The 24,847-nt window shown below is 37.0% G+C and overlaps 1 protein-coding gene and 1 long non-coding RNA gene across 4 annotated transcripts in view; one reads left to right on the forward strand and one right to left on the reverse strand.

Moving 5' to 3' along the window:
* TUT7 (terminal uridylyl transferase 7) overlaps window positions 1-11,003 on the reverse strand; it is an 84,746-nt gene extending 73,743 nt beyond the window's left edge. Inside the window, 5 exon segments of the mRNA XM_078153000.1 lie at window positions 1,078-1,194; window positions 1,506-1,684; window positions 7,800-8,105; window positions 8,108-8,340; window positions 10,868-11,003. Of these exon segments, the coding sequence (XP_078009126.1) occupies window positions 1,078-1,194; window positions 1,506-1,684; window positions 7,800-8,105; window positions 8,108-8,309 (804 nt within the window). The 5' untranslated portion in view covers window positions 8,310-8,340; window positions 10,868-11,003.
* A 45-nt stretch (window positions 11,004-11,048) lies between these two features.
* The window catches only part of LOC110202664 (uncharacterized), a 48,908-nt gene continuing 35,109 nt past the window's right edge, over window positions 11,049-24,847 (forward strand). Inside the window, exons 1-2 of one of the 3 annotated variants that reach the window (XR_013486079.1) lie at window positions 24,224-24,342; window positions 24,449-24,656. This is a non-coding gene — a long non-coding RNA (uncharacterized LOC110202664). Of the gene's footprint in view, window positions 11,467-24,223; window positions 24,343-24,448; window positions 24,657-24,847 lie in introns of those variants that run through there. The other 2 variants (XR_013486080.1, XR_013486078.1) reach the window with 2 other exon arrangements.

Here is a 24,847-nt window from a genome sequence, read left to right on the forward strand (position 1 = left end):
CCTCTGGTCTCTTTAATTTCTTAATCCTGAACCATATTTTCCAACACATTTTTTGGTTGTTTTCCCTGTGCCCACCTTCATACTGAAGTCACTGAGTATCAAGGTATATGTTCACTTGGTTTTGAGGAACTTGTCAAGTTCTTCGTACTTTCTCCTCTGCAAGAAATGTTAGCACATATGCTACAATTATTGTCATGGCAGTCCCCTTTGTCTATTATTTATCAGGAGATTTGGCCAAGATGTGATGATCAGGTATTTCATGAAATGACATTTTTATTTCCCTCTGAATAAAACCAGCCCTGTCAACTCCTTTACTCATTTCTACAAAGAAAACCCGGGCCTAAGCCATCCTTCTGTTTAATTCCAACTTCTGTGTCTTCTGTGTCTTCAATAAAGACATGGTTCAATTTCTCCAATACCATATCAACTACCCGGGTCACTGGACAAAGATCTTAGTGAGATTTAGGAGTAGCAACAAGTAAACAGTCCATAGATGGGCTATACAGATATTTTCTTTCATGCTACTTTGCACCACCGAATACAAGCAGAAGGGAGTTGCACAGGCCTGGGGGCCAATTTTTATCTATTTCATGTCAGGCATGGAATAGTGGATAGAGAACTGGCCTTGAAGCCAATAAGACCTGGATTCAAGTCCTGTCTTTGACACATACTGGCTGTGTGACTCTGGGCAAGTCCCTTACCCTTTTAGTGCTTTGGGCAACTCTCTAAGACTACAAATTGCAGAGAAGGTGCCCATTTGCATTGTTAAAGAGAGTTTCCTCATCTGGGAGAGTTCCCTACATCAATGAAATCACAGATTCAGTCTAACACTAGCCTTTATGTTATTACCATAGCCGAAGACTTTATCACTGAATGGCCAGTGTTCTGGTGATGAACTTCTTCATGCTTAGCTATGTTGGTCATCAGGCGCTAGACGCAGCCTCCTACCATAGCCCTAGTAAAAGTTTCAAAATTGGGGTACTAATATAGAGAAAGATATGAATATCAAAATGACAACTGATGACAAAATATAAATTTCTATACGTATCAATCAAATTATGTTACATATTAACTTACCTTTATGTTTTTCTTGTGCCTCTTCTCTTTGATGTGCTTATGAGCAGATGCAATGGATTCAACTAAGACATCACAGAGCTTGCATATGTATTTTGCTGTGGGGTAGTTTCGTGAGCGCTGAAATTTAGAAAGATATAAATATTGCCACTCATAAGTTAGCCCAAAAGTTAGTTCCTGTCTATTTCCTGAAGTGTAGAAGAGTAAATTAACTTTATTTAACCATTACACATCACTAACTTTAAGTCAATGAATATAATACCAGAAATTTTGTAAAAACAGTTACATTTATATAGAATATATAATTCCACGTAATTTAATTCTATGGAATGTGGTCTAACATGTAGTGTTTGATCCTTAATAATAGAAAAGTAACTTTCAACATTAAAAATACTGCCTATTGTTAATGAAAGTATGTGAGAAAACATTACCTTTCTTAGCCTGTCAATACAATCTCTCTTTAATCGTTCCTCAGCCTGTCGTAAGCCCAGTAGTTCTTTCACTGACAGCACTGACTCATCTATAACAGGGCCATCCATATCTTCCTCTTCATCATGTTCTTCTTTTCTAGTTCTCCTCGATTTTCTGGGTTTCTTTGGCTTCTTGTTTTCTTAAGTTAAAATGAATTTCATTAGCAGTATTCCACTTAAAAAAAGTTAGGTGTGACTAACTATCCATTTTAGCTGAAAAGACTGGACTGTTAAACTGAGCAGTAGAAAAGATGTGGTTTTCCTATAATCAAGTTCACTTGACTTTAAGTACCTCATGGCTATTTCAATCCTTTATAAGGTATACAAAGGATTCTTTCCTGAAATTTTAATTTAAATCTTTTGTTTTTCCATCACAATTTCTAAATTCATCCATTCCCTACTAAGTAAGCAATTCCTCATAACAAAGAATAAGAGGGAGGAAAAAACTCCCAAAGAGTTCAGACAAACAATTATCACAATTCAATATGACATTATATTCAATATTCCATATCCATAGTCTTCTACCTCTGCAAAGACAAGGAGATGTATTTTCTGAACTCTTCTGCAGGGCCAAGTTTCTTGGAAATTATAATCACACAGCATCCAGCTTTTTGTTTTTGTTCATCATGAATTTTTTTTTTTTTGCTTTTTGGTGAGGCAGTCAGGGTTAAGTGACTTGCCCAGGGTCACAACGCTAGTAAGTATCTGAGGCCACATTTGAACTCAGGTCCTCCTGACTCCAAAGCTGGAGCTCTACCCACTGTGCCACCTAGCTGTCCCCCATTATGAATTTTTATGGCATGCTTAGAAAATGGAAAGCCTTAAGCGAGAAAATCTACTTTAGTCATTATTTTTTATACTTTTCTTGCAGTTTAATGGAAAAGAAACTTAAGGGTAAAGAGTATGACTTCTGAATGCATGCCTGCACATACTATTCAGATAAAAGTCAATTTCTACGCCATTATAAGCTCTTTTTCAGGATAGGAATACCACCATTTAAAATATTTGTATTCTTAGCACCCAGCAGTAACCCTCATGTAAGAGGTGCTTTAAAAATTGCTGTTAAATTGAATTTAGACAAGCTTTTATTTTTAACTCAACAGACTAAAAAACAAAACAACAACCACAACCACCAAAAAATCCATATCAGAAACTTATGAATAAAACACATGATAGAAAGGAAACCCAATATTTGGCCATTAAATCTTTCAGCAAAAGGCAATTTATAAAACACCCCAAAGTCCTGAGACCAAAAAATGTCAGAATATGTGAATTCTTACTAACACTTAACAGCATTAAACTATTTCCTATTTTCTTCAAACTTTTACCTTTCCCCATTATCATTACCTAATTAGTTTACATATTTCAAGTAATATGAGGAAGGGGAAGAGTTAATATTACCAAAATAACCTTTTTTTCCAAAAATAAATTTATTTCTTCATGAACTCTGCTAGGTTCTCATCTCCCTCAGGCCAAAGAAATAATCTGCTCCTCTTACAAAATGCAAACATCTGTCTATGGGACTGAAATAAGGATTACGGGGTAAAACTTTGAAAAATTATTTGGTTTTATGCAGCTTTGGATGGGTCCTTGCACAGCTCTAAAAACAAAGCAATTTGAATCTCAAGTTCAAGTTTTGATCCAAATGGTTCAAAGAATAGTTTAAAAAATTATTCTTTGGAAGTGTACACCAACAGAAAAATTATACTTTGGAAGTGTACACCAACAGAAAAATACACTATTTCTAAGTCAAGTATGCAGCATAACTCAGCACATATAGTCCTACCACATGTGTAAGACCAGAAATGAGTCAGTCATTTAAAAGAAAAATTCTGTGGCAGTTGGAGGCCCTGGATCTTCATTCCAAACCAAAACACGCCAACAAAAAAATTGTTGACAAGAGCTGTAAACGCTAAGTAACACTCTGCTTATATCACTATATAAGAAACACAAATTATGTTTTCTGAGAAGCTCCTAAAAATACTATCCCTGGCTGTTGGGAGAAAAAAGTAAAAAAATAACAGTTGGGGAAAGCGCAACTGAAAAGTAGTACAAAGGAAGTCCCCCAAAAAACCTTTAAGACACAGTCCTATAAAGAAATGAAACAGTTTTAGGGAGAGAATTAAGGCAAAAAAATTATTTTAGAAAGTAAAGCATCTTATTTATGAGATTTAAAAATATGCTCATTATCTTGGAATCAGGAAGACCTTAGTTCAAATCCAGCCTCAGTCACTTACTAGCTGTATAACCCTGGGCAAGTCATATAGCCTGCCTCAATTTCTTCAACTGTAAAATGGGGATAATAACAGCACCAACCTCCCAGCACGATCGTTATGAGGATTATAATAATAATAATAATGGCAAAGCCCTTAGCACAGGACTGGTACATAGTAACATAGTAAGTGCTTAATAAGTGTTTGTTTCCTTCCTTCTTTTTCTTTTCTAAGTAGCAATTATCATAAGAAGCATCCTTTAGTGAGATCAGCAAGAAGATATCTCTGCAAGGTTTCTAGATAAAAAGTTGCACCTTCAAGTGGTTTTTCCAACTTCATAAAATCAATCTAAATTATCTCAATAATAGGAAGCAAAAGAAATAAACTAAGTTGAAGCTATGATGCTACAGGGAATTATGAGTAACTTTTTAAAAGTAATCTCTTCATATTTTTGTGCATAATTGTAAGTGGATATACTACCCTTAATGGTATTAATCTAATACAAATCCAACAATTATTATTAACTGTATATTGAACTGAATAACACTTCTTTCATTTCCCCTAAAAATTTAAAAACAATTTGTTCAGGAAATTAAGACAATACTGAAATTTTCTTGCAAATATTCCAAAGGAATTTTTGAAAAACATTTGTCAAAATGTCAAAACTTATTGTTCTGAAAGTAGCTATCCAAGACCAAATTTGCAACATACAATGTTGTCAAAAGCTTCTCAGAACACATCAAGAATGATTTTAATTCAGGTGTGGCTACATTGTCATTTGCCCCACCTTTTAATAATGTAATCTTCCTTCAATGACTGTCTGAATTATACTTTCTCAATCACAGAGAGATTTTTTTTTAAACTTGAGACTAGGCAAGAATATTTACATTAATGTAGTTTCTATAATTATCTGTAATATCTAATACAGGGGAACTGGTTGAGGTGGGGAGGAGTTAACAATGTAATAATGAGGTCTATCTACTGGCTTTGCTTCTTTGGGCTTTATTCGTGGAGGACTTTTATTGTGCAGAAAGAGGTAGCAGAAGACTGAGAACCATTTAATTTTTACACAGAACCAAGTTTTCTTTATACCAATTTTCTTTCTCAGGGTCACTTGGCTTACCAGCATCTTAAAACTATTATCTTCTATAGCTTACTCAACACATCCAAACAATTATCCTTATGTCTGGACAGTAGTGGCTTCTTTCTACAGAGATTGATATTAACACCACATTGTCCACATACAGCAGAGGAGATGTGATTACTGTTGATATTTGGCCAGAATTCAGTTACCAAGGAGGAAGACACTCAAGCACAATCATAAAAAGTAATCAGAAAATCTTTGTATCAAAACAACTAATCAATGCATAGCATGTACGAGTCTCAACTTTTCATAGTTGGGAGGTTTCATCAAGCTTCCTGTTAACATTTTATTCTTAAAATCTAAAGCAGCCTTGCCCAATGCTAGACTGTGTATGAGCCAAGGGCACAAGATAGGAAAAGCAACTGGTAACAGATCCACATGTCACAGAAGAAATTATTACTGTGTTTTCTGCACATGTAGTTTGCTCAATGGAATCACAGACCTCATCCAAAAATGTACTTTTTTTTCCCAGGCAATTGGGGTTAAGTGACTTGCCCAGGGTCACACAGCTACTGTCAAGTGTTTGGTCTGAAGCCAGATTTGAACTCAGGTCCTCCTGACTTCCAGGCTGCTGCTCTATCCACTGTGCCACCTAGCTGCCCCCAAAATGTACTTTCTACATGCAAAAATCTGTTTTTCTACCTTAAACAACAAGATTTATATCTCTCTCATACATTATTTCATCTCTAAGACACGAATCAATTTGGCACAGAGAGAGGCCCTATGATTTCACTGGTATATAAAGTTCCCACTGCCTCTGGCAAGGCAGGGGCAGCACTTCTTTCAAGAGTTACTAAGCACTGAGAAGTTTGGTGCCAGGAGCACATAGCCAGGACATCAGAGATGGGACTTGAACACAAATCTTCCTGGCTTGAGAGAATACATTTGAGTGGATTTATTTCAAGCAATATCACTGACAGAGTTGCCATTCAATTCTTTTTTTTTTCTTTTGGTTAGGCAATGGGGTTAAGTGACTGCCCAGGGTCACACAGCTATTTAGTGTTATGTGTCTGAGGCCGGATTTGAAATTGCCATTCAATTCTTACACAAAACTGAATGTCTGGTAGCCTTTTTTTTAGAGAAAAGATTGAAAAAATGGAAAATTAGCAGGAAAAATACAGCAAATCCCACACTTCAAAAAGGAAAGATTCCTTTTTTTAAAAAAACTGATATCTGATACATGATTACTATGCAATCAGAGCCCATCTATAAAACTGCTTTAAAGTATATGGCATAGAATCATCTCATACGGGTTTTTCTACCTTTAAGAATATCTTGGTAATTCAGTGACTAAACTTCTATTCAATATGTTTTTCAAGTTATTGTGATAATTCTTTCTTTAGCTACTGTGTTACTACTCTCTGCTCTCCGCCCCCAGACCTCCCCAAAATAGGATGGTTTTGGAGCAGCAGCTCTAAGTAGTAGATATAGAGCCTTAAGTATCACCTCTGACATATATTGACTGTGTGATTCTGCACAATCCTAAGTAACTTTCTAAGGCAGCAGAATTGTTTTTCTGCATTGATAGAAGGAGATTTTTCACAGGGGAGTGCCCATCCCAAAGCTGATGAATCAGAGAACCAGGACAAATCCTCATCCACCAAAACAGTTAAAATTACAGAATTTTTTTTTAAGAACAGAGCTAAAGACAGAAGAGTTCTTCAGTTCGAATACTTTTTTCTAGCAATGTCTTTACGTACAAGTATTGTCTCAAATTTGTAAGCTGCTTAAGAACAGACTCTGCAAAAATGAACTGCAACTGGCACTATTCAACTGTAACTTTTAAAAAAGTTCTTTGTTATCTTGTTTCTTTCTTAAAGCCCCAACTACAGAATTCTAATAAACTTTGATGGTGCTCCCTTTTCTGCATAAAATATCATCTACACCCCTTGCCTGAAGGTGGAAGTAACAGAAACGTTAAATTTTTTTAACATGCAAAATGAAAGCCCCCTATTTTAAAAAACAACCTAATTTCAACTTTCTTATAATGTTTTTCATTATGTTATGTATATGATAAATTAACTAATGTACTTTAGTTTTCACCCTAGTTCTACCAATGATTAACTCTGACCTCAGGAACCCTATTTAATTGGACTGTGCTTTCTTTATCTGTAAAATAGGTATTCAAACAAACTCTTAAGTAGTTACTACATATATATTTTTTCTGATGTTCCTGTTAAAAAACCAAAATAACTTAATACAATTTCCCACAATGCAACAGGCATTCTGATAATAAAATCATGGATTTTTTTCTTATGCATTTACCCACTATTCCTTTAACAATTCCTAATGATACCCCAACTAATTTCTTCAAGTAATCACTAGCCTTGTATGACTAAACTTCTTAAATTTAATTCAGGATTTTTCACATACTGTTGATTTATTGATAAAGACATAGCTATAACTACTGTACATCTGATAAAAATTATGATTCAGATGGCTATTTACACAGAAATAGTTAAAACATTCAAAGAAATTACCTGCATTTCACCTTTTGGAAAAACTTATAATTAATTAATGATTTGTTCTGAATAACTGGTATCAACCACATGAGGATCCCTTAAGATAGGTTTCAGTGTTCCCAGAAACTAAACATCAAAACTCTTATCTGTATTTCTGATGTTCTAAGTGGATTAATTTACAGAAACAAAATGATCACCCTGAAATGTTACATGCTAATAAGACCAGGATATGAACTATTCTGCCACTGTCCAAATGTCATGATTATATTTCTTAAAATAATGCTTTAAATAAGTGACTACTTTTTGGAAAGAAGACCTGAAATGGAAAAAATGGAACTCCACTACTGAAAGCAATAAAAATTCATTTAGATAAGAATGCTAGATGAAAAGACATTCTTGCACTGGGGTTTTAACTGCAGAAGTTGGGATATATTACCAGAGCCTCCTGTTTGCATTTCTGAAATTTCTATGTTTGTTAGGTCTTTTTGAAGTTGCCATCTTACACTTCTGCATCCTCTTCCATCTTGCCACCTATGGCCATCTTCACCTTCCTGAAATGCATCTTTTCTTGGTCGATTTATAACAGGAATCCTAGAGCCAGTTTTGAAATCTAACCAGTTATCTGTTTCGTTCAATTCATCAGATAGCCATCTCTTAATATTATCTTTGTGGCTGTCATTTGTTCTTGCTCCTTGACCGTGACCCATGTTTTTAGGTACATTTGGACTGCTTGAAATAGCATGTGTCCTTTCCTGGGGCTGTTCCCATAGCTCCCTGGTGTTCCTTTTTTGGGGGGAAGGCCTTTTTCTGTTTTACTGCCATGTCCATTACCAGAATCATCCATTATTAAATAGTCTGGTTGTGGAGAAGCCCTCCTGAAATCATCTTCTATAATTCCACGTTCCTTATTTCGCTTGAAAAAACAAGGTTTTGCCGCATCTCCCATCGTCTGTGCCTTTCAGTTTTCTTTGAGGTATCTGAAAAATTTTTTAGTAATTTATTTGAACAAATAACATTACACTACTTTAAAAAATCGAACAATTTTTCTACACAAGTACCAGAAAGCATTTATGATTACTAGAATAAATATAACTAACACTTAAGTTCGCAAAGAATTAAGTATAGGGAGGGTGTGAACTCATGCCATCTAGAAACTAAGTCTAGTTTTCTACCCTACATTACTTTGCCTCTCTCACTAAACTAACATCAGAGGTGATGGGGAACAGATTAAACTGGAAGGGTACATCCCAAACAGTGTGGACAACCCTTAAGAAGGTTAACAAAAATGATTCCAAGTCATTGTTCCATTTCTTCTACTGCGCTGAGAGGAATGTGAGGAGGGGGAGGCAAGACAAACAGCTTTGAAACACCTTCACTGTTTATATATTACCACGGAGTTAAAGTAATTTAAACTAAATTTCAAGCAGTCTTTATAAAGAGAACATTTTGTTTTTGTAATGTGACTATGATATCACCTTGAAATGAAATCGTCTCTGAGAGCAGGAATAGTATACTGTTGTGGTACGTATAATGTTCTCTGGTTAAAATAGTATATTTATAACATAATTGATTCAAATACTGGTTAAAATATGTGGGTTACCGTGATACAAATTTTATAATGAAGCAGCTTATTTTACTAAAAATCTTATTTCCTCACAATCTTGAAAAACCATTATTATTCACATATTTATTTAGAAAAACTGATTTTTGTGGCACTAAGATCTCATGATTCTAAGTGTTTTATCAAGTTTCACAAACAGTATTATAAAAATGGTAAATAATACCCAAGCCTTATTTTCATTTATAGCTAACTATTGAAATGTCATGTTTCAGATTTTATTAAACAATGAGAATTTCTTGGTAAAACTTTCTGACTTAAGAGGTTACTTAATTAGAATCCCTTACTTCGTAAAATTATGAAAATCATCAACAAACATGAACATTACCATATATTAAAAGGGACAGAAAAACAGGATTGTATCTAAAACACTAAATCTATTACATATAGCTTTTTAAATATACATTAAAATTTAACATGGTGGTATACTGCACTGATTATTTGAGTCCTTCTGAACTTCCTCCTACACATGTTTTAAAATGTTTCAATGATGCTTTTTATTTTCTTTTGTTTTCTGAATCATCACCAAAAAAACCCCTCCCTTGTAGGGAATAAATGTAGTCAAGAAAAACCAATTTGTGTTGTACTGGTTACGTCTGGAAAAAATGGTATTCTACATCCAACCAACACTTCCTCACCAAGAGGTGGGAGGCCTATCTCATCTACAACAGGGTCTTAACATGGGGTCCAAAAATTCATTTTTCAAAAACATTTGAATAACAGTACTTCAACACAGTTGCCTTTGTAATCCTATTGTATATTATGCATTTAAAAACACTTCTTGGGTTAATAAGGTTTCACTAAAATGCCACCAAAAAAGGCTAAGATCTATAGACTTCTGGAGTCAAGATTGGTCATTTCATTTTTCTAGAATTAAGTTTTTCAAAGCTGTTTTCGTTTACAATATTGTAGTCATTACATATAGCTCTGGCTCTACTCATGTCACTGCTTGAGTTCACATTAAGTCTTCCCAGGATTCTCTAATTATTCCTTTTCAGCATTTCTTATGGCACAATAATATCTCTTACATTCACATATTATAATTTGCTCATCCATTTCCTAACCTGAGGGTACCCTACTTTGTTTCCAGTTCTTTCTCAACAACAAAAAGTGCTACTAGTCTTCAGCACATACAGATCCTTTAGCAGTCTTGAATCTCTCTGAAAGGTAGCTTCCTTAGCAGTGGTAATGCTGGGTCAAGGTATGCACAGTTTGCAGACTTTCTGCCAAACCTCATTTTACAGAGGAGGAAACCAAACCTCAGGAAGTTAAAGAACTCGTCCAAATTCCCACATAAAGTAGCAAAGTGTAAATTCGAACCCAGATCCTCTTGACTTGCAATGCAGCACTCCTCGCACTGCAAACACCAATGTCTCCCTTAGACCCTGGTCCACCTCCGTCTCCACACCGCTAGAAGAAGAGGGGGTAGGAGGGGAAGGAAGCTGCCCGAGCCGCCGTCACTGCCTCCTGGACGTCACAAGGGGGGCAGTGGAATGACCCGGGACCCCCACCCCAAACACCGGGAAAGAGCCCCCGCCCGGGCCCGTTCGGTCCCCCACGAACAAAGCGGAACAAAACAGGCTAGGCCGGGGCCTCCCAACTCGTGCCGGTGCCGCCCCGGGTGGCGCCCCGGCCGGGAGACTGCCCCGGGGGCGCCAGGGGAGGGCGAGGACACGGGCCAACTGTACACCCGGCCCGGCCCGGGGACCGACCCGGCCCTGCGCTGCCTGCCCCGCCGGCGCCCTGGGGCTCCGCGGCCACAGCGCAGACAGACCCCGAGGGGCGAGGCCAAGGACCGAGGGCAGAATGGGGGAGCGGCGGGTAAGACGAGAGAGACCACCTGGACCTCTCGCCCCCACCACTAGCCCCCTCAAGTACACACTCACCGCCTCCGTAGCGAACCCCCACCTCTTCCGGCCTCGGTCCCCGCTCGGGCTTGTTTTCTTTCGGCCCCACTTCCGGCGCTCAAGCCCCGCTTCATTGTGCGTGATTGGAAGCCGCGGGTGTCACAGCCCAAGACATCCGCCGCCCTCGCGGGAAACACGCGCCGTGCAAACAGGAGGCCCGGCGACTTTCTTGAGCTCCAGTCGGGCTTCTTCGCAGTCTCCACCCCCTTTCTCCACGTTCTCTACCAGCCCTACCCCCCAGCCGGGGTCTGCCTGAGCTACCACCAGGGCGGGAATTTCTCTCCGGCCTCGGGCTAAGTGGGAAAGTGTTTGCGACCCCTCCTACTCCTACCCAAAGCGGGGTCTGACCCTGAAATCGGGTCTAGGTCTTCTGTTACTTCATCGTGGGGTGCGGAGCTGCTTGCCAGAAGCCTTGAAGGCCGTCGTCATAATCTATCCATTCTCTTCTTGCATTAGTGCCTGACTTTCAGTGTCTATCCAGCCTATTCGCATTTTGATAGTGGGGGTCCGCAGAATGCTAGACCTTGCCCTCCCATCCCCTGCTGCAGAAGACCTTGCACTTTTGAAGAGTGGAATGGGTAGGTAACTCCTCCACGAGAAATAACCTTAACTCTACAGCAGCACCCCTAAAATTGCAATACCATCTATTAATCTTACATTCTATTTTCTTTAACCTATGAGATGCAGGAGGGTTTTCTTTTTTTGTGCCCAGCACAGTGCTTTGCATCCATCTTTCTTTCTTCCATTTCCTTCCTTCCTTCCTTCCTTCCTTCCTTCCTTCCTTCCTTCCTTCCTTCCTTCCTTCCTTCCTTCCTTCCTTCCTTCCTTCCTTCCTTCCTTCCTTCCTTTCTCTCCTCTCTCTCTCTTTCTTTCTTCCTCCCCTCTTTTCTCCCTCCTGTCCTTCCTTCCTTCCTTCCTTCCTTCCTTCCTTCCTTCCTTCCTTTCTCTCCTCTCTCTCTTTCTTTCTTCCTCCCCTCTTTTCTCCCTCCTGTCCTTCCTTCCTTACTTTTTCCCTCCTTTCTTTCCTTCATTCCTCCGTCTTCCTCCCTTCTTTCCTCCTCCTCCTCATCCTCCTTCTCTCTCTCTTATTTTATTCATGTAAAGAACTCCCTGTTACGAAAAACCCTCTGCCAAAGCAGATCTGCAACTGTAGAGGGGGCAAGGATTCTTTATTTTTCTTTTTGTATCCTCAGCCTTAGTACAGTGCTTGGCACATAATAGGTGCTTAATAAAGCATATTTATTTATTTATTGATTGACTGTATAATTGTACAGCCTGTCACTGGATAGTCTGTAATTTATGATCCTAGAGCAGGCCTGCAAGACATACAGTCAGTGGGCCGCTTGCCCATCAAAAGATTTTGGCAGCCTTCAAAAAACGTAGAGGCTATAAAAGAAAATAAAGATGTAATGAGTGCTTTGTCTGTGCCCCACTTAATTAACCCGCCTTCCACAAGTGATTATTGTGCCCATCCTGTAACTTGGCGGGTGGGTTGCCACCTCAAACTCGCTGTTTGTCACGTGATCCTTAGCAACCAACCATCATGTCTGTCTCTAGTCTGAGAAGAGTGAGAGTTGTATCTTTTAACTGTGTTTTCAGTCATTACTGGTGTTGAACAAGGACAAAGTGAGTGCAGCCACTTGCCAATGCAGCTAATGCCTGCTATGTGACAAGGGGCAACAACTCAAGGGCTTCTTCCCCTCCCTTGCCATGCAAGTGAGGCCGTCCTCCAAGTTACAGGAGTGTCTGACACTCTCTCCAAGGTCAGACAATCAGTTCAGTATTTTTTTGTTTGGGAGCAGTTGCTATTGAATGGGATGTCCCAGTGAAGACTTCTCAGTGTAATTAAGGTAATGAGTTCAGAAGGTAGGATAGGGTTAAGAATAGATTTCTGTGAGTTATTTTTTTTAGTGACATATATCAATAGTTAAAATTTGTCTAATGGTTAAGTCTTAACTTACTTTTTAATCTTATTCAAATGCATCTTTGTCCCTAAAGGAATCTGGCTCCAGAAAACCCTTAAAAGGCTCCTTATCTACTCCCCTTTTCTCCCTTTGACAGGATCTTATTCAGATGCCTTCCAGTTCCCAGCATTGTCTGTTCAATCCCTAAGACCTTCCAAAACAATTGTAAATTATCTTACTAACTGCACACTTTTTAAAATTGCTTCTTTGACATTATCTCAACAAACTAAGAAATATAGAAATGTATACTATGTCCTTTGTCCTATGTTCGAGTCTGGCTTGTGAGATTGTGAGCCAAGTTAGTGGACAGCTGTGAGGGAGGGGGAACTGAGTCTTCAGGGTTATGTAAGCTGATTTCTACCTCTGTGGACCGTCTCCTGTCATCAGAGCTTACTGATGGACTGATGGAGGGACACCCAAATCTCGAGATTTGAAATAATAATAATTATAGCTATAATAAACTAACTTTCTGTTTCTCCTTGTACACCTCTGTGTTTTGTTTTATTTTTAATTTGAGTGGCATCCCACACGCTATGGAGATTTTTGGGGGGGTTCTAAGATTAAAGTTTTTGGTATGACTTTGTAAAATGGGTGATAAAAAGAAACAGAAAGTCGAATCAGAAAATAGAGTGTTTAATCTGGAGCGGACAAATAGATACTTGTTTACTTACATGAGAGACAAAATACTGTGCCTTGTTTGCCGAGAAGTAATAGCTATTCCAAAGGAATACAATCTTCCTCGCCATTTCAAATGAAAGCATCCTGACTTAAGCAAATTGAACACCAATGCGAAACAAATTAAAGCATCCAAATTGTTGAAAAATCTCAGTGGGAAAACAATAGTTTTTCAAGAAAGTAAACTCAGAAAATGAGGTGGCTACTAAGGTTAGTTTTCAGATTTCTAAAGAAATCAATTTCAAATATGATCCTGGAGTAAGATAAACTGTTGACAAGAAGTACAATACATTTCATTTATTAAATGTAAACAATAAGACAACCTGAAAAAATGTAATAAAACTTGTATTGCTTAGCAAAATGATTTTTAAACATTAATATGATTTCATAATAAATAAAAATCTTAAGTAGTAGGTATAATTGATATTAATTAAAATTTCCCCTTTAAAATATGGTTCATTTGCAAAATAGTTTAATCATTAATTATGCCTTTACTTGGAAAGTGAGCCACTAAAAACCTATCTGCAGCCTGAAGAAGTTTATCCTATTTTAATTTTGTCCTCTACCTACTGCCAAGTTGTACAGGTTTCCTAGTACTTAGAGAGTTGCCCAGAGCAATGAAAGTCTCAATTCTATTCATTCAGCCCAATTCAATTCAATTCAGCCACCTTTTTAGTCAATCAGTGCAAAGCTCTGGAGGGATAAAAAAATGAAGCAGTCTCTGTGCTCTAGAAGCTTACATTCTAGGGGATGAGTGTAGCAGGAAAATTAGCATATAATAATAAGGAACTTACTTTACACAGATAAGTATAAACAAAATTATGTGTAAAGTAAGCCAATTTACTTGGGAGAGTGCAGGAGTGGGAGTGAGGTTCAGGGATCAAGTGGTGTGCGAGCAGGAAGTGGTAGAATCTTGAATGAAGCTACAAATTCTAAGAGTTGGATGTGAGGAGTTGGCCGAATTGCTGGTAATGAGGGAAAGTATTTTAAAAAAGTTGAGCTGTGGGTGATAGAGTTTTGTGTGTGAAGATCAATGAGAAAGCAAGTTTGACTGGAGAGTTTAGCATGAATGGGTTGAAAAGTCAACAAGCATTTATTAATTGCTGTGTGTCAGGTACTGTGCTAAAGGTAGGTTAGACACAAACTGACCTATTTACTGTTTCCCATGAATGATATTTCAAATGCATTCTCCTTCCTTGGTACAAAAACCACCTAAATATTTTTCCTCCTGGCTCACTTTAAGCCTCAGCTTAAGTGCCAGAGGCTTCTAAAAGACTCTTCTAATTTCTTTGGTTGTTAGTGTTGCAGCTGTCAGTTACTTTGTATTCCTTGTGCAAGTATCTTTTTTTTTTTTTTACTTATCTTTGTATATGTTGTTTACCTCTAGGATAATGTAAATTCCTTGAGGCCAGGGACTGTTTTACTTTTGTGTCTCCAGCACCTAGTCAACATTGCTGTGTGTGAGTGGGGGATGGGGGTGGAGTGGAACAAAGGGTAATAAACTGTGTTACACTGTTGCCCTACAGAAGTTCCTCCCAGTTTAAATTCACAAGACCTTAAAAATAGCCAAGCTTATAATCAGTTTAACTGACACCCCACCGTGCCCTTTAATAAAGATTCATCAGGGTGTGGTAGATTATATTTTGGTTTCTTACATACCATCATTGCAGCATAGTCACCACACCCAGTTTAGTAATGTTATTGTAAAAAGACTGGTTTAGATAAAATCTGGTTAGAAAGCTCAGGGTTTGGGGAAAAGATCACCTTTAGGATTAAAATTTTAATCTTTTGCAATTTCTATATGTATACATACATATGTATGTATGTATGTATGTATTTAATATTTCTTAAAGTCTTGGGCCAAAGGACTACTTTTGAACTTCTGGTTCTAGGTAAGAGAGGTCCCATTTTAAAAAAGCAATAGTGTTAAAGAAAAGGTCCAAAATGTCCTCTAGATCATACTTGATAGAAATAATAATTAAAAAAAAAAAGAAAAGTTTTGCTGGAGCCTTTTGGCATCTGATGGAAATTTTAAAAAATTCTTCTGAAGTTGAAAAACAACAAATAAATCTTATTGTTTCCATATATACAGTAAAGCTGAAAATTGTATATGAAACTGCAAATCTATTACATAGTTTGTTTTAAAATATATGATAAATGTAGAATATAATTTCCAAAGCTATCATGTTTGTTTCTTTTTTCTTCTATATATTTAAAAAGAATGTTAACAATGACTTTTCTTTTTCCTTTGCTTCCTTCCTTCCTTCCCATTCCCCATGTAAATCACATCTTCCTTATTCCTTTTCTCCCTCTTATTCTCACACCCTTCCCCCAATTAAAAAAAAAAAAGAAAAACAAACCTGGTAGAAATTTTAATGTCATTTATATGGGGACTTTTGTTGAAAAGACAGTTCTTTGTTTGGGCTGCTTAAGAGGCAAAACTCAGGACAAAGAGAATTAAAAGGAATTTATTAGTATATAAAGATAGCAACTTTGGCTGATCACTGGAGATTAGAGATGGCTTCAAGGTGGGGTCATCATTTATTAGTAACTTTCATGATGAGATAAAGACAATTCAGATACATACATATCAATAATTGGGGCAGCTAGGTGGCACAGTGAATAGAACACTGGGCTTGAAGTGAGGAAGACCTGAGTTCAAATTTAACCTCAGACACTTGCTAGTTGTGTGACCCTGGGCAAGTCACTTAACCTTGTTTGCTTCAGCTTCCTCCTCTGTAAGATGGGCTGGAGAAGGAAATGGCAAAACACTCTAGTATCCTTGCCAAGCAAACCCCAAATGGGATCACAAAGAGTCAGATATGACTGAATAACAACAAAAAAATATGTCCTGTGTTTAGCTCGCTTTGTATACACTTGTTTCCATTGGATGGGAAGCTCCTTTTTTGCCTCTTTGTATTCTCGGCACACAGTAGGCACTTAAAGAATGTTGATTGAGTTTGCCTTGTGTGAGGTGAAACCTTGGGGTTGTTTTTATTTGCATTTCTCTTGGTAATTATTTGGAGCATTCTTCATATGGTTTTTAATATTTCTCAATTCATTTGACAACTGTTTGCTTATATCCTTTGACAGGGGACGTTAACACTTTACTGGGCAATGGCTTTTGTGCTTCTCTTTTAATTAAAAAAAATAGCATGATCTTTAATATTGCAGTCTACCTATTAATTTAGAATATGTTGTAGAATATTGTGTAAAAAGTTGTTCTCAGCCTAATTTCTCCAGACTACTTTCCAGGTTTTCTAACAGTTTTTTTTTAAATCAAATGGAGAATTCTTTCCAAAGTGATTTATGTTTTCTGGTTGATCTAATTTCTGTTTATTGAGTTCAATTATTTGTTATTCTCCCTTGTTTAATCTATTCCATTAATCTACCTCTCTATTTTTTTTAAGCCAATACCAAATGTTTTTGATGACTGTTAATTTATAATAAGGTTTTGAGGTCTGGAAGTTCACCTGTACTTCTTTTCATTATTTCTGTAAACATTTTAGACCTTTGATTTTTCCAAGTGAATTTTATTATTATCAAGTTCAGTAAAGCATCCCTTTGATAATTTAATTGGTATAAAATTAAAAATATAAATTAACTTTGGTAGTTTTGTCATTTTTATTGTATTGGCATGATCCTGAGAACTGCATATTCCTCCAAATATTTAAGTTCTTTATTTACTAAGGAGTATTTTGTAATTGAATTGTATTTTGGTACACAAAATATTTATAGCAGCACTTTTCATTATAGTAAAGAATGGGAAACAAAGTAGTATCCCATTGATTTGAGCATAGCTATAGCTAAACAAATTGTGGCACATGAATGTAATGGAATACTAGCGTGCTATAAGAAATGACAAATATGATGAATACAGAGAAGCATGGAAAAATTACATGAACTGATCCAGAGTGAAGGAGTCAGAACAATATACACACTGACTGTAAGAGTATAAATGGAAGGAATGACCACAAAATGATAAAAAATGAATGTTGTAAAATTACAAAGCACAAGCATGGCTCCAAAGAAAAGACAGTAGAAGATATACCATCCTACCCCTTTATAGAAGTGGGTGGTCCATAGGTGTGGTATACTGTACGTATTTCATACTTTTTTGTTGTTATATTGATCAATTTTATTTTTCTTCCGAAATATTATTTGTTATATGGATTAGCTCTCTGGGAAAGGGAAGAGAAGGGATACTGGAGGGAAGTGTTGGTGATGCAAAATATAAAAGCTATCAATAAAACTTATTTAACAAAAGAAATTTTAATGTGATCACAGGAAACTTTAAAATCCAATTATCACATTACATTTGGTTTTCTTTGAATACATTAGTAGAGGGATCATTTAAAAAAATCTCCAACCAAAGCTTTCCTTATAAGAACCTTGTATAATTTCCCCCCTCTTATAAGCATCTTATTTCCAGTTTTGCATGATGGGTATATAATAATAATTACATAGTTATGGTGGTTGTGCATGTCTTGCTTCCCTTCCTCCCTTTTAGATTATAAATTCCAAGATGGCAATGGATTCTATCTTAATTTTCTTTACATCTACCCACTAGATAGTTCAGTGCTCCTTCTTGTGACCTGAGAGTAGAGTTCCTGGGCTTAACTGAAACCGCTATGTAGAGAAAGGGGTTATAAATTTTCTGGGCAGTATGGTGCTAGAATCCAGGATTCCAGTAGGGAAGGGAGATTTCTTGAGCAGGGGTAGCTTTGGTCCTTATCTCAAGAATAAGATAGGATGAGCAGGATGCTTTCAGAAAAACCTGGTAAGACTTACATGAACTGATGCAAAGGGAAGTGAGCAGAATTGGGAGAACATTGTATGTAGTAATAGCAATATTGTACTATAATTAACTGTGAATGCTTTAGTATTCCCAGCAATACAATAAGCTAACATATTTTTGGAGGACTCATGATGAAAAATGCCATCTACCTCCAGAGAAAAAACTGAATGTAGAGTCTGAATGTAGATCAAAGCATACTTCTTTTTTTATTTTTCTGGGTTTTTTGTCTGTGTTTTCTTTACAATATGACTAATATGTAAATATGTTTGCATGACTGCACATGTATAACCATATAACATTGCTTGCCTTCTCAATGAGGGGGGAAGGGAAGGAGGACAAGAATTTGGAACTCAAAATTTAAAAAAAAGAATGTTGATTTCCCCCCCCCCATGTAATTGGAAAAAATATTTTTAAAAAATAGTAATATAGGAACTTAGTAAGTGGCTTTTGAATAAATGAATGAATATAATATATAATCTGGGTTTGCTTTTTTTAAATACCAAGTTGGCTCTGAAGTTTATAGGCAAGCACACAATTTATTGCACACACTTCAGCTGTGATGATTCATCCAAAACAGGTAAAACTTGAAACAACATTAATGCCCTCTTTTCTGTAGAGCCATGGAGTCAGCAATTACTGACAAATCAGATCCAGTGTTTTTTTCTATTAGTCAGATTTCCTGGCATGTTTCCTAAGTACTCCTATAAAGGAAGCATGGTATTTTTGAAAGAGCATTGGACTTGAGGGGTGGGGTGAGAAAGACTTTAGAATCATAGGATTTAGAATAATAAAGGACCTTAGAAATAATCTGGTCCAATTCTTTTAATTTAACAGATGAGGAGACTGGGGCTCAGAAGAGTTATATGATTTGCCCACTGTCACATAAGTAGCTCAGAAATAGTAGCTTCTGGATCTGTCTGCCACTCATTCTGTGACCTTGAAAAGTTCACTCAATTTTTAATTTAAGATATAGTTTAATTTATAAAATAGGGATAATAATACTTGTATTACACCCATATTATAGATTGTGAAAGCTCTTTATGTGTACACAAAGAGTTATATAAATGTGAATTTTTATTGTTATTTTTCAGACATAGTACTTTAAGGGCAGTTTATCAGGGGGAGCTCTCTGATCAATGCCTCTCCTCCCTAAAGCCTTCTCCCTAAAGCATGTCTTTTAGACATGCTCATTGGCACATTTTCAAGAGGACTGATGAGTAACAAGTGTTATCTGGAATGGGGATAAGCTAGAAGCCTTCCCAATAAGATCAGGGATGAAGCAAGGATGTCCATCATTGCAACTATTATTCAATATTGTACTGGAAATGTTAGCTACAGCAATAAGACAAGAAGAAGAACCCAAAGAAATTAGAATAGGCAAGGAGGAAACAAAACTCTCATTCTTCAAGAATGATATGATAGTATACTGGGAGAATCCTAGAGAATCAATTAAAAAACTAGTTGAAATAATTAACAACTTTAACAAAGTTGCAGGATATAAAATAAACCCACACATATCATCAGCATTTGTATATATTACCAACAAAGTCCAATAGCGAGAAAAGGAAAGAGAAATTTCATTTAAAATAACTGTAGACAATATAAAATACTTGGGAGGCTACCTGTCAAGAAAAAACCCAGGAACTATATGAATACAACTACAAAACACTTTTCGCACAAATAAAGTCAAATCTGAACAATTAGAAAAATATTAATTATTCACAGGCAGTCTGAGCCAATATAATAAAAATGACAATTATACCTAAATTAATTTACTTATTCAGTGCCATACCAAACTACCAAAGAATCATTTTATAGAGCTAGAAAAAAATACAAAGTTCATCTGGAATAAAAGGTCAAGAATATTAAGGGAATTAATGAAAAAAACAAGTGTGAAGGAAGTTAGCCTAGCAGTTCCAGACTTCAAACTATATTACAAAGCAGTAATCATCAAAACAATCTGGTGCTAGTTAAGAGATAGAGTGGTGGGTCAGTGGAATAGATTGGGTACATAATACATAGTAGGTAATGACCATAGTGTTTGATAAGTGCAAAGATCCAAGCTTTTGGGACAAGAACTCACTTGACATTTGACATTTGACAAAAATTGCTGGGAAAACTGGAATGTAGTTTAGCAGAAATTAGATATAGACCAACACCTTACGCCATATACCAAGATAAAGTCAAAATGGGTAAATGATTTACAAATAGAGGGTGATTTGGTTTGGTTATTTTTCAGTTAAATCTGAACCTTCTTGACCTCTTTTGGGGTTTTCTTAGCAAAGATACTGAAGTGGTTTGCCATTTCCTTTTCCATCTCATTTTACAGATGAGGAAACTGAGGCAGATGGGGCTAAGTAACTTGTTTAGGATCACACAGCAAGTAAGTGTCTCAGACCAGATTTTTTCTCTAAGATTTTTCTCTAGGCTCAGTACTGTCTCTACCACACCACATAGCTTCCCATCATAAAGGGCAATACCATAAGGAAATTAGGGTAGCATGGAATAGTTCACTTGTCAGAGCTATGGATAAGGTAAGAATTTATGACCAAACAAAAGATAGAGAGCATTGCAGGATGCAAGATAGATAGTTTTGATTATGTTGAATTAAAAATGTTTTGCACAAACAAAACCAATGTAGCCAAGATTAGAAGAAAAGCAGAAAACTGGGAGAAATTTTTTTCAGCAAATTTCTCTGATAAAGGCTCATCTCTCTCTCTCTCTCTCTCTCTCTCTCTCTCTCTCTCTCTCTCTCTCTCTCTCTCTCTCTCTCTCTCAGTTAAATTTATAAGAATAACAGTCCTTTCCCAATTGATAAGTGGTCAAACGATATGAATGGGCAGTTTTCAGAAAAAGAAATCAAAGCCATATGAAAGAATGCTCTAAACTCTCCTGTTAGGCTGAGTGGGAGAGAAAGCTATAGGCAAGCACAGGTAACTCCTAAGTGTTTCTGAAAAAGAAAAAAAAGGTAATGGGACTTTTCCATCTGCTATTATTGTGCGTGATTCAGACTGTTGAGTTAAATAAGAAGGGGTATTGCTCATCTATCAACTCCAAAGTGTCTTTGTCTCTTGGGGAGAATCTAAACCACAGATTGACACTACAAGTCTGGAAAGGACTGTGTAGGCCTTTGTAGGAAAGAAAAATTTTATCCAAATGTCAAAGGAGTTATTCTAATGCCAATCCCTAGTTCAGTTCTTTTCTGAGGGGAGTTTATGGGCTAAAGTGAATACTTATTGTTTTTTATTTTCTGTTTTTAGGTTCCTGTGAATTATTTGTACCTCTTCTATTTCTGTGGAGTAAATAAAATAAAGATTATCTTTTACCTAACATGCATTTGTTATATGAGTGCTCACAGAGGGGATGTGAGTTTTGTTACTCACATTTGTGGAGACTGAGATATGAGCATTTTTGGAGATTTTCCAGAGTAAACTCTGAATTGGAACCTAATGAGTCAAAGGAAAAATGACCTTGAGTTCAGCTCCTGAGATTGAAACTAGTGGATTTTACCCTAGAGCTTGTGGCTACTGCACCACTGGTAACAGTACCAGAGCTCCTCAAGTTCTGATGCTCTCTACACAAGTATGATTCAAGTATTTATGGTATTTAGTTCAAGGTTATAGGTGAGAAATGTGTGTACCACTAACAAAGGTGACTGTGGTTTTGCTGAACAAAGCAGAAGTATTGCTTCACTTGTGAAAAAAGAAAACCAAGGGTACAACAGTAATGGGGAACTAGCCAATAGTGTCAACAAGTCCAAGTTCCAAAATGAGGCAACCACTCCTAGAGAGAGATCACCCTGGTTTGCAGAAGAACAGAAAAACCATGAGTTAAGTACAAAGCTGGACATGGGGTGGCAGAAGGAGGGCGTGCATCAGAACAACTTTGCAGATTCACTAATCTTTTTTAACCATGACCTCCTAGACTGACCCATGGGTCACAATGCAATTGTAAACAGTGCATCAATTAGCACAGTGCCTGGCATGCAGTAAGCCCTTAATAAATGCTCTATCTATCTATCTATCTATCTATCTATCTATCTATCTATCTATCTATCTTCTGTCAAATGTCTGTCTGTCTATTTCTCTCAATGGGGTCTATGGTTAGAAGGAGTAGGAACAAGAGAAAGTATTTTCAGTCACAGTGGGAGAGACCATGTTTATTTATTTAGTTTATTAAAGATCCTACATTTTCTTTTCAAAAAAGTAGCTTGCATGGTGCTATAAATATTCTTTGCTTAGTTGCTAAACTCTTTGAGCAAAAATGTTTGCCTATTAGAATATGGCCAGAGATATATATTTGCACCAGGTGAGGATACTGAGGATGCAAAATTGTTTTCAGGTTGTCACTCACTGCAGGAGTGCCAGGATTATCTGTCCAGCAACTAGGCAGGTGAAGGTGTTACTCACGGAACAAGATGATGTTCTCTAATGGAGTGTGTATGATGTATATAAAATCCTGACACATGTTATATTACTACATATAACTGCTGCTTTTAGTATGCAACTTTGCATATATATGATGCATATATGATGGAATACATATTTGCTTGTAACCTATGTCACAGCTACTTTGATATATGATACATATTATATTTCTGCATGTGACCTATGTGTTTTGGTTTATGGCTTACAGTTTTAATTTGGATATTATGTACTATATACCTGCATATGCCATGTGCATGTGATATAATTGCTAATAGTTATATCTATCTGATGGTGTAGCAAGAAGAGCCCTGGACTTGAAATCAAAAGGACTGAGAGTCCTAGCTTTGCTGCTTACTAGCTATGGGACCTTGGAAAAATCACTGAAATTGTTCACCCTCAGGTTTCCTTGCCTATAAGATGGGAATAATAATACCTTCTCTATTGACTTCATGTATTGTTGTGAGGATCAAATGAGATATTATATGAAAAAGTGCTTTTAGAGTAATACACACTGAATTGAATTCAATACTTCCTGGGCATACAACAAGCAAGAGTGCTTCTCATCTTATCTTTTGTTATGATAGTAGATTTAGAACTGGAATAAACCATAGCAGTCATCCAGCCCGGCCTCCTCATTTTTGTTGCTGTTGTTCAGTTGTTCAGTCATGTCTGACTTTACAGGATCTCATGGACTTTTGTCAATGAGATTTTCTTGGCAATGGTTTGCTATTTCCTTCTCTAGTGTGTCCCCGTTTTATAGATGAGGAACTGAGGCAAATGGATTTAGGTGACTCATCTAGGATCTCACAGCTGGTAAGTGTCAGAGGCTGGATTTAAACTCAGATCTTCCTGCCTCTCAGCCCAGTGCTCGATCCATTATACCACCTAGCTGTCTGCTCATTTTACAGGTGGGGAAACAGAGAGAGTAAGTGATTTGTCCAATATTGTTGTTATTTGTCCTTTGTTCTCAGAGAGGACCCCAACATTAGACAGATTGTAAATACAGAGCAGTAATTCTAATACAGATTCTGTGACTCCAAGTTCAGAGCTCTTTCTACTGCACTACCTTACCTCCTATCATGTATTACTGCCATGAGTAATGTTGTAGCCTCTACAACTTTGGTAGAACATTTACAGTTTCTCAGACGGATATTCTTTTCCATTGATAGGAAGAATCTGCTAACTTGTAAATTCCCCAATCTTACAATGTTTCTTAGAAAAACTTTGTCACCTTGCTGTCATTCTTGATAATGAATTTGAGCATTGTACTTGTAAATTTTTGTCAGAACTATTCTGAGATAAAATATTAGCTAGTGGGTGAACTTTCAACTTCTCCCTCAACCTTGAAATATATTGATTGTGAGTAATTCTATCCTTTTCAGTCTCTGAGATTCCATTGCATAAGTCAACAGGTGCATATAGTTCATGCTCAAAGATTATTGTTGTTGTTAATCCTTTGTTTTTGAAGAGGACCAGTGACATCATGGAGTGATGTCTTGACTTGTGCATGAATTGGATTTAAGCGAAGCAGAGTTGTGGAAAGTTGTCAGCCTCTTCCAGAGTCTCTTCCAGAGTCATCAAAGTCCAGCGGTAAGACAGAAGTCAAGATGACTGGTGATGGCTTGGGATGCAGTGGATGATCTTGGTGTCTTTCATGTCTGATCAAGCTCTAAATGCTCTACAATTCCTATTTCAGGGGCCTCTGTGGCCACTGGAACATATTGTTCTCATCTGCTTATTACATGATGAGGGTGGAAGAATGTCTTCAGATGGAGTAGACATCGCCCTAAGTCACTGATGGGTTTGAGGCCCATTGGTAACCCTCAATCTGGTTTACCCCATCTGCTGAGATGGTTTTACCAGGGTGTGACTACTGTGCATGCTACAGCTTCTTCAAGTCACAGGTGAGAGTTGGGTAAAAAGTGGACACAAAGGTAGATGAGCAGCTCTGAAAAGGTCTTGGCAGGCCCTCACACCAGAGGGCTGGTCCTCCCTGAACACCCCATACACTCCTCAAACATTATTAAATATAGTATAAAGACATCAAATTGATAGAGTTGTACACCTGAACTAGAAATGGTACATGCTGGCTTCT

Source organism: Phascolarctos cinereus, unplaced genomic scaffold (assembly GCF_003287225.1).
Source record: "Phascolarctos cinereus isolate Bilbo 61053 unplaced genomic scaffold, phaCin_HiC Scaffold_4;HRSCAF=312, whole genome shotgun sequence".
NCBI lineage: Eukaryota > Metazoa > Chordata > Mammalia > Diprotodontia > Phascolarctidae > Phascolarctos > Phascolarctos cinereus.